This window comes from Chenopodium album, chromosome 27 (assembly GCF_948465745.1).
Source record: "Chenopodium album chromosome 27, dcCheAlbu1.1, whole genome shotgun sequence".
Lineage (NCBI taxonomy): Eukaryota > Viridiplantae > Streptophyta > Magnoliopsida > Caryophyllales > Amaranthaceae > Chenopodium > Chenopodium album.
Window position 1 is genome coordinate 22,879,725 of NC_137860.1, and position 10,598 is coordinate 22,890,322.

Sequence of the window (10,598 nt, forward strand, 5' to 3'; positions counted from 1 at the left end):
AATTTTAGTCCCAAAATGTTCACCCCATTTGCTTTTTCCAACAACCATAAATATTAATTTTTTACCAAACCTCCCTCCAATTTGCAACAATACCTGTGCAAATTTATACTATTTCCCATGTAAATTTTGTTTTCCCATGTACTTTTATTACTTTCTCTCCCTACTTTTTTGCATACCCAATGTCAATTTACATTTTCAATGTACTTTAACTATTCTTATTTGTGTTTATTAATTCCCGTGAAAAATGCACATAAGGGACTATCAAAAGGGACGGAGGTAGTATTTTTTTTCTCTCTCCTCTGCTATTCTTTTTCTCTCTCCTTCCTTCCCCTTTTCCTTACAGGAACAAAGCATAGTAGCACACTTTTATTTGTGTTTCTTCTTCCTCTGTATTCTTCATTGATTTATAGTACTACGTATTGATCTTGCTATTTTAATTTTTTCTAACTAATTTCGAGGTGTGCTCTGATGCTCATGCATCTTTCTATTTGAAGTTTTGTTTTTAAAAAAACTGTTGTTTTTTTTTTCCTTTTTGAAACAATAGTGAAAGTTTTGGTTAAAATTAAATAGTGAAAGTTGACTAGTTGAGCTTTGAAAGAAGTTTACGACAATTGCATTTTTTTTTTGAAAGAACGACAAAGGACGCAAGGGAGGAATTCGGGTCAGAGGAGTTTGGCGGATCTTCGGTGTTGGGATTGATTTCGCCATTAAAGGAGAGAGAAAATGGAGGAAAATACTTGCTAATTGTAGAAGAAAAAGGTAACTTTTTGATTTTGATACTCTGTTTTTGTGGAAAAAAAGGTCACTTTTGTGTAAAAAGGGTAACTTTTGTGAAAATATAGGCCTATCACTTTTGTAAAAAAAAGGGTCACTTTTGTGAAAAAGGTCACTTTTGTGAAAATATGGGTCACTTTAGTAAAAATAAAAGGTTTACTTTTATAAGAAAAAAAGGTCACTTTTCATAAAATATTCGATGTATAATAAAATTATTGTAAACCGGGTGCATGCAAAAGGTTAATTAAAAAAAGTACTACGTACATAGAGTAGTAAACGAACATTTCCTACGACCTCCCGGAATACCCGCTATATTCTGCCGGAATTGCACCGCTGCCGGTTCACGCTTCCCTAATAATTACAGTCATCACTTGCATTTCTTACCTCTAACCTTTATTATTTCAACTTACAATCCTTTCCCTAGATTTAACTATTTCAATTTTTAATCAAAATCACTCTTAATTCAATATCAAATTATCTTTCCCCAATTTTAGGTTCAATTTCAAACTTTTTCCTCGATTTCACAATCTGGGATGATCAATCATGTCTACTGTTAATGTAATCAAGTCATCCCTTGATTCCATACAACAGGTAAATCTTCTTCTTCCTGATTTTTTAATTGTGCTTTTTCATTGAATTGATTGTATTAAATTTGCAATGCCCTAGAATTTATTGATCAAATGTTAGGTTCTTAGTCATGCAATGGTGTATAGAATGCCTTTGTTTGGGGTTACTTAAGTTTCTGGGCTTGAGTTGGTATTTGAACATAGGAAGATTTTATTTTTACTGCAAATTTGAACTTAGCTTCAGCTGTTGATGATGAACAAAATTATTTGTTTGGAGGTGAATGCACAGCGTATTGTTCGTTTTCATTCGGATTGAACTCAAGTGTGCTCTTGATTTGTATGCCTTATGTTTGAGTTTATTGATTCGGACAGAAATTCATTGTGGACTTTGGAATTAGATTGTTGATATTCACCATTACTGATGAATTCTAGCCCATGACTTAAGAAATTATCTGAGCAGAAGTGGAGTGTCGATGTGAGGGAGATTATAGTTGTACTCTATGTTGCTAAATAAGTTGGAAATAAATGATGATGATTATTTATTTACATTCATTTTTCTTGGCCTGACTTTTATTACCCCTTAATATATTGCCCTCAATCTTAGCTTGCTCTTATTGTGATATGATTAAGGTGGTGTTTGGTTCGGAAAATGGAAAATGAAGTGGAAACGAAACAAATAAGAGGGGGAAAGGAATCATTTAGCTATTACCTTTTCATTTGTTTGGTTTTACCATGGAAAGGGTATTTGTTAAGAAGAGGATAAGGATATTTGTTACCCAAGTTTTTGAGTGGTAACAAATGAGGGGTAACCATTACCCTTAGGTAATGGTAATTGTTACCATGCCGTCAAACGAAACACACGGTAACGGTATAATCGAATCCGTTTCCAATCCAAAAAATACACTAACCAAACGCCCCCTAAGAGTTGACGAGTATAGGAAGTAAAATCCTACTCCGTAGTTCGTGTAGGCATACCATCTTTGAAGCATTGATACCAAAGGTGGTTTGCCTAAACGAATTAAGGAGTAGGATTTTACTTCTTGTACTCGTCAACGAGGATGCTCTCCTTCCATTACTTCTGTACAATTTTATATGCTCTTGCAATCCTAACTTCTTCATGTCTTTCTTAAATTCTTCCATCCAAGTCAAGGTCTTCCCCCCGCTTCTTCTAAGACACAAAACCCCCTTATCCCAACCCTCTACTTTTTTTTTTCTTCTGGCACATCTTCCAATTTTTACCTAACATACCCTAAGCAACGAATATCGATTCTCCTTTTTTTTTTTTTTTTTTTTTTTTTTTTAATCCTTAATGTCTGCAGCTCCAACTTTTCACCTAATAAGGTGTTTCCACACATTCATCTCATCATAGTCATCTCTATTTCACCCATATTTGCTACTCCCATCTTACTAATATGATTTTACTTGAATGCCCAACATGACCCATACAGCTGCCCGATAATATTTTCCCTTTAACTTCAAAGGTATGCTATGGTCACACATGATACCTCCTCTCCATTCGAGCCAATTAGACTTGATCTCATTGGTTATATCTTGGTCAAATTTTCTATTCTCTTACAAAATCTACCCTAAACACTCACTCATGGGCTCCTCCTTGCCATCTATATTACTATATCTCTGCTAGACTTCCTCCTAGTGTCTAAAATACATTCCATGTCTCATTCTTGCCGTGACTTAGTTTGAACCCAAGGTTCTATATTTTGACTTCATTGCTCTAATTTGGCATAAACCCCAACTTCAGTATACTCCACCAAGAGAATATCATCTGCAAACATCATACACTAAGGAATCTTACCACAATTTTGCTCAATTTAAAGTCTGTCACTCTCTCCCTTAGTTTCATGGTGTGACTCATGAGCTTCCTTGATAGTTTGAGCCATCTTGACCATTACCTTTGTTCTTATAAATAAGTTTTAACGTGCTTTTCCTCCAATCATGTGGCATAACACTGCTTAAAATTATTAGTACCACTGTACCACAATTTTGCTTAAAATTTTTGTTAAAAAACAAAATACCATAACAGTAAAAACTTTGTTTTTCTCTGCTATGCAACTCAGTGTTCTTCCTTGAAAGGGTTTTGTCTTACAGGAATGTTCAAATTTTGAACAGATTGAGATGAATTGTTATTTTTGGCGCAATCCAAACAGATTGAGGGCCATTATGGCCTGTTTTTCTCAGGGACAAATGGAGTGTCAGTGTTTTTATTAATTTAATTATATATTACTATTCTCTTCTACTGCTAGCTAGCGAAGTAGTTCTCTGATGGTTTTTGCTTGAAATATATGTAGATATCAGAACACCTTCATGAGGCTGTTGTTTACCTAGATGCGGGATGCACAGAGAGTTTCCAATTTATTGGTGCATTCTCTTTGTTATTGGAATATGGAGCACGTGCTGTTTGCTGCTTGGAGAACATGTCCCCGCTTGACATGGTAAGGATATCTGATCTCCACTTGTCTTGTTTATATGTTGTAATGATGTTTTTGGGACCAGGAAGTTTTTTGCAAATGTTGATGGGATGTTGAACTGCCTAATAATGGCATTCTGCTTCTTCAATTCTTCTGCCCTGCTGTTAGATGGCAACATCCATGGCCTGATATGTGAAGGAGGAAAGACATGGGGAAGAAATCAGTTTATAATTACCGAGGGATAATACCTTGTTGACATTATTTAATCTTGGAATTTGTGTTCTTGAGTAGCTTCTTTCCTATTTATGAAGATGATGAATAACTTTTATGAATTACTGAGGGATAATATCTTTTTGACATTATTCAATCTTGAAATTTCGGTGCTTCAGTATGTGTTATTTTTTTCTGCATGCGTATTGGTCTCAATTTCTTTCCTACCCTGTAAGATGATGAATTCTCTTATTGCTTTCATAATGAACACATATTATGATGTTTACCATGTAGCTCCAATTTAACCAAACTCAAAAAAAGAACCTGATGATTTTATTTTTGGTGCATTAGGTTGCTGATTGGAATGGAACAACAGACTCTGCTAAGAAAGTGGTTGTTATTACATCATGCCTTTTGAGTGATGTGCACCGCTATGTCTTACGCTGTCTGGGAGCACACCCAAGTATTCAGCATTGTTGCATATTCACTTCCATCTCAGAGGTTTGTTTGCTGTGCTTGTGGATACTTTGTTCTCTCTCTCTCTCTCTCTCTCTCTCTCTCTCTCTTTCCATTGCTTCCTTCCCTTCCTTTCTCCATTGGAACTTTTTTTTTTGGTCACTGTTTTATGGCTTCATTAATCTTCAAAATTGGTGTCTTCATTTGATGTGTAGCTAAGGTGGAGATCGAGATGGAGATATGGAAGAAAGTTTGATTTTTTATCCATAAATTTGCAATTGATTGAGGGAGATAAAGTTAGATAAATTCATCAATTGTTGCTATTGCTGGAAAATTTTGGAGAGAGAGAAAATCATGAGTGACGAACTGATGTATGAATCATTGATTCGGATATGAGTTTAGATGATTTTGGGTGCTGGGGGATTGTGAGAGAGGAGTGACAGTTGGTTATGGAGGAGAGAGGAGAGAGATTGGGTTTATCATGGGGTAAGTGAGAGAAGAGAGAGTGAGGGTAAAATTGACTTATAACAATATAATTCTTACCCAAAATAGAAACGTGTCAACTAAAAAGAAATTTCCCAAAATGAAATATGTGTCAGCTAGAAAAGAAACGAGGAAGTATATTATATATACATACAGAATTTTGTGCTTCTAGATATGGTATCCTGTACCCCATCCATGCTTTTGGCTTTGTGGATCTTTGTTTTAGTAATTTTATAACAACTTTCATCCATAATTAAATTGAAATTTGTGTGTAATTGAAATTTGTTACTTTACATTGATTTGTTACAGGAAATTTATAGTTCCGCAATTCTTTTTGGGAGTATTTCACTCATTTTATTAATTCACATATATTTTAAGTTAGCTTCAATTTTCTAAAAAAGAAAAAAGGTTAGTGTTCAATCAGCTAATTAACTTCTAAAATGCCATTCTGGAGTAACTGCTTGTTGCTAAAACTGAAAGTGAGAGAACTTTACCTTTGATTTATAATACTATTCTTTTTTTTCTACACAGTGATTCTGACATTGTGTGATTAAATAAGTTTATTTTTCCCATTCCCAGATAGCTCACTCAGCATATCCAGATTCACCCCTTGGCCCAGATGCATTTAGAGAATATGAATCTTTGTTAATACAAGATTATGAAGAGCTTTCGAATAAACACAAGACAAAGCCAGAACCGTTGGATGAAAAAAACTTATTGGAAAATTTGGCTTCCGAGGAAGGTTGGGCCCAACTTGATGACAAAGATATTTCTCATGTTGTCACTAGCCCTAGTGTGTCAAGCATCAATGAAGATAATCTTAAGCAGAGAGAACAAGTGTTGGCCGTGTCTGTGCAGCATTTCCCTATGATATATTCCCCGTTGTCCCCAAATTTCTTTGTCTTACCTTCTGGAGGTTCAGTTGCTCAAGCTAGCTTGTCAGCTGAGCATGAGCATTCACTCAGCCCTGGGTTGCCCCCACTAAGTACCGGTGTTACTTCTGATGGTGAGGATGTTCCTGGGGCTACTCTTACAGCCCATTTTCTCTACTATTTAGCTTCTAAGGTAAGACACTTTTTTTTTTTTACTTAGCTGCCAGTTAAGCTGTCATTGCCATACTTTAATTTGTTAAATTGGTTTAGGTTTTGTTATATGCCTTGCAAGTATATCTAAACATCTATGAGTTGATATATGTGACACAGTAGATAATATTAACAGTCATAATAAAGCTATTAGTGTCCTGCTGCATTTATGTTATGTCTCAATATTTCTGCCATGAGTTTCTAGTGGAGTTATTCTTTTTCCCCCACCCTCAACCCTCTACTCTAGCTCCTCAAGCCACACATATTTTATTACATAAACACGCATGCACAAAACAGTAAATTTGTTAAATATTTGGTTCCTATAGTAGCTGTGACATATTCACCCTCTACTCTAGCTCCTCAAGCCACACATATTTTATTACATAAACACGCATGCACAAAACAGTAAATTTGTTAAATATTTGGTTTTTCCTATAGTAGCTGTGACATATTTCTTCTGTTTTGATCTGATGGTTATATGATAAATGGAAAAGTAACAGAGATAAGTGAAAAATGTGGAATATTGTAAGAGAATAATGATAAAATAGTGTATAGTAGTGAAGTGTTGTATGATAAATAATAATAAATTAATGAAAGTGGCAATATTTTTTAAAGAAGTAATAAATTAGTGGGCTACATGTTTTAAAATAGAAATTATTTCGAAACAGAGGGAGTGCATGTTTAGAATGCAGATTTACCAATAAAAAGGGAATTAAGCAAGAATTATTCAGGAATATATTTATATGTTAACTGCTGACTCACTGACTGTTGCTGCTGTTGGTAACAAAGTTATGTCCTACATAAGCTTAATATTTTTTACACTGCTTTGTCTTCTTTCTATGATCTAATCCTCTACGAGGAGAACGTACACTTAAATATTTTAGGAACTAAATTAATATTCAAACTTCTCCATATGTTATTACAAAGTGTCTTTGCACTTATAAGGTCAATTGGGATGTCCATGCAGTGACTAGAGGTAAATCAAGCACTTTTCAATATTTCCTTCATTTCTCTATTTTGCAATACTTGCGATTTAAACAAAAATGCAATATTTTTGGCTATAGGAGAGAGAAAGCGAGTGGGTTACTAAAAGTATATTCTTAAGTTGATAAAAAGGAGGGTAGAATAGTAGAGTGAAAGAGTGGCCAAGTATGACTAAAGTAAATGGGCTATTGTAAAAGTTACCAAAAAGGGAAGTGTTATAATTCTCTTAAAACATCCTATTTTATCAATTTTAGTGAAACAAGAGGAAGTACACTACACCTTTGTGATTAGGCAGAAGTCTAACACAATTCATTTGGCACTCCTAATAATGCTGTATGGTTCCTAATGTAGCCACCCTTTCATTATGTCATTTTCTTCTCTTTCTTCATCCTCCCACGTCTTGCTCCCATATTAAACTAACTTTCTGCAACGTTAATATCTTCCTTCCTACTTTTCTACATCAATCTCTTCCTTCCTACATGTCTGTCTTCACCGCCCCTCATTTGTGTACGTGGAGAGTCCAGCATAGTTGCTTATTTTTTTAAATATATAGTGATAGAAGAGAAGGGAATATTGTTTTGATACTAGGCTGGCTGGTTGCTGTTGAAAGTCAAAACCACAGAAGTACATCAAGCATGTTTGTGAAACTTAATTGAGGAAATTTGTGTGGATCTTTGAAGTGCTTTCCTCATGAGTATCAGACAATAAGCAAGTTACCAACAATTTCAGAGTTCTCTGTGCTTCTGTGGTATCGGGCGCCCAAGGGCCTAGTCTATATTACCTGCATGGAACTTAAAATTGAATTGACTTTACCAACAGTGATTTCTTTTTCTATGTTGGATTGTTGGGTGGTATAGGTGGTTGTAATCTTGGTTTTGGACATCATTAAAATTATTATTCTCTACTTAATGTTCTTCTTCTCTCTTGATTTGTAGATGGATCTAAAATTGGAAATATTTTCCTTCGGGGATCAATCGAAAATTGTTGGAAGATTATTGACAGATATGTCGAGCCTTTATGATGTAGGTCGTCGTAAAAGATCGGCAGGCTTGTTGCTGATTGATCGCACCCTTGATCTCCTGACCCCATGTAGCCACGCTGATTCATTTTTTGATAGAGTATATTCTGCTTTACCTCGTAGAGAAAAATCACCTTCTATGCATGCAAGAAACTCACAAGCCCAGGCAAAGCCAAATACTCGCGTACATCGTGCACCTCTTGATGTTCGCATACCTCTTGACAATGTTTTCAAAAAAGACTATGGAACTGATAATTTTCAGCTACTGCAAAATTTTGAAGCTTTTCTTCATGGGTGGAATTCCAGCAGCACTGATTCAAAGATCCAGGACCTGATTGACCTAAGCAACAAAATTCAAGATGAGAAGTCCTCTGACTCCATAGAGCATTTGTTTGATGGATCCTTTATGGCTGCAGAAAGTTTCCATGGAACACCCTATTTGGAAGCTGTATTAGGGAGACGAATGAAGGATGGGTCTGTACTTGTTAAGAAGTGGCTCCAAGAAACTTTGCGCAAGGAGAATATATCTGTGAATGTGAAAACTCGACCTGGTTCTGCCACAAAGTCAGAGTTGGAACCCATGATAAAAGCGCTGGCTACAACTGACTCATCCTTTCTTAAAAATAAAGGGGTTATCCAGTTGGCTGCTGCTACAGTGGCTGCTCTGGAAGACTTACATTCTGACAAATGGAATGCTTTCATCAGTGCAGAGAAAATGCTGCACGTTTCTGCAGGAGACACAAGTCAAAGCCTTGCTTCTCAAATAGGGGACTTGATCAATAAAAGCTTTTTAACTAGATCTCAAGGTGGAAAATCAAAGTCCTCACAAGGATTAATTTCTTTCAAGGATGCATTGCTCCTTACATTAACTGGCTATATTTTGGCGGGTGAAAATTTCCCCTCATCAGGATCTACTAGCCCTTTCTCATGGCAGGAAGAGCATTTAATGAAGGAAGCCATTGTTGATGCAATAATTGACAACCCAGAATTATCGGAACTCAAATTTATACAGGGTCTTGCTGAAGATCTTGAAGCTTATCGGAGTAAAATCAGTTCAAAGGAATTGAAGGCTACGGAGGAATTGTCCCTTGATGATTTTGATGGTGATGGATGGGGTGAATGGGGTGATGAAGATGCTGATAGTGCTAATAATAAAGAACAAGGATATGATGACATGCAGCTCAAACTGGAGTTGCGCGATAGAGTTGATAGCCTTTTCAGGTTCTTTTACAAGTTATCTGGTTTAAAGAGTAGTAATGCACCCCTAAGAGAAGGTTCTTTTACCTCAGAAGTTGGTTTTGGTGGTGATTCCTTTGAAAATAAAGGTCTTCTATATAAGCTATTATTGAGAGCGCTGGGAAAATATGATGTACCTGGATTAGAGCATCATTCTTCAGCTGTGGGAAGACTTTTTGGAAGATTTGGCCTTGGCCAGGTGAGGGAGAAATGGTTTCTTAAAGAATACAAACGTGAATTCTGAATGTTACTCACTCATTTTATGCTGTTATCTGTGCAGGCAAAACCTAGTCTTGCAGACCAAAACATTATCCTTGTTTTTGTTATAGGTGGTACCAACGGCCAAGAGGTCAGTGATTTAAAATATTTTATTCATGTTGCCTGCAGTCAACCTCTGCAAGTATATTTTCTTGCTTTCAATGTGCTTGTGAATTACGTAGGTCTGCTTTGGTGCTTTTGAAGCTCTACAGATATTCCTCTTAATGTTGTTTCGAGATTTTACCAAATTAGGAACCACTTTGAAATCTTTTCACTTTTGTTTCGAGTCTTTTGCTTGAGAACTGAGAAGTGTGCTATTTTGAAGTGAAATTATTTGACAATCTTGTGTTGACAGACTATTTTAGTTGGTAGAGTATTTCCAGGAGACCTGATCATCTTCCTTTACACATCACCAGGTACATGAAGCTTTTGAGGCACTGTCTGAAAGCGATATGCCAAATATCGAGCTTATAGTTGGTGGCACAACACTTCTTACCCCTGATGACATGTTTGAATTACTGCTAGGAAACTCTAGTTACTTCTAATTCTAAGCTCTGTAGATATTGTTCTGATTCCCCCCAAATCTCAGCGCAGGCTACCTACACATCTGTTGTATATTTTTACATACATCACTTTTTTATTTTATTTTTATTTATTATATATATTTCTTTGGCGGGGCTTGTAAAATTAAAGGTAAGTCATTGTATTTTAGGCAATTTTAATCTTTCTTTAAGTGAGTTGAGAAGCTGCCTTTAATCTTTGTTTGCAGCTGCTGATCTTGGTTGCATATGTCGTCCGTACTTGTCTTATTCTGACGGATCTTTAAATTAATAGAAAATTTAACAATATTATTACACTTTCAGTCTTGTATTAGTACATACTCTTTTGTGTAGTAAGAAGTATTTTATATCTTTCTCTAGGTGCTTCTGGCCTTCTGGGGGAGGCCCCAGTATCCTTGTATCTCAAAATGGCAAATATGTAAATAGAAGGAATTTTATGAATATTTTATAATTTTAATGTACTATTTTTCTAGTTTGGGTCATCTTCTTCAACAGACATTATGCTCCATTTTCATCCCCCTCCATTTTCATCTCTTTTTTCCTCC

General features: G+C 35.7%; 1 protein-coding gene across 1 annotated transcript; it reads left to right on the top strand.

Annotated features, from left to right (window-relative positions):
- The first annotated feature begins 1,067 nt into the window (after positions 1-1,067).
- LOC145620240 (sec1 family domain-containing protein MIP3-like) lies at positions 1,068-10,353 on the top strand. The gene is made up of 7 exons (XM_081674877.1): positions 1,068-1,365; positions 3,647-3,790; positions 4,328-4,477; positions 5,495-5,980; positions 7,917-9,434; positions 9,516-9,584; positions 9,910-10,353. Exons 1-7 carry the CDS (start codon positions 1,318-1,320, stop codon positions 10,036-10,038), a joined length of 2,544 nt encoding a protein of 847 aa, XP_081531003.1. The 5' UTR covers positions 1,068-1,317; the 3' UTR covers positions 10,039-10,353.
- Positions 10,354-10,598: the final 245 nt, after the last annotated feature.

Coding starts and splice junctions, on each gene's coding strand:
- LOC145620240 (XM_081674877.1), top strand. CDS start 1,318: ATGTCTACTGTTAATGTAATCAAGTCATCCCTTGATTCCATACAACAG. Junction 4,478..5,494: donor TATTCACTTCCATCTCAGAG/GTTTGTTTGCTG, acceptor TCCCATTCCCAG/ATAGCTCACTCAGCATATCC. Junction 5,981..7,916: donor TCTACTATTTAGCTTCTAAG/GTAAGACACTTT, acceptor CTTGATTTGTAG/ATGGATCTAAAATTGGAAAT.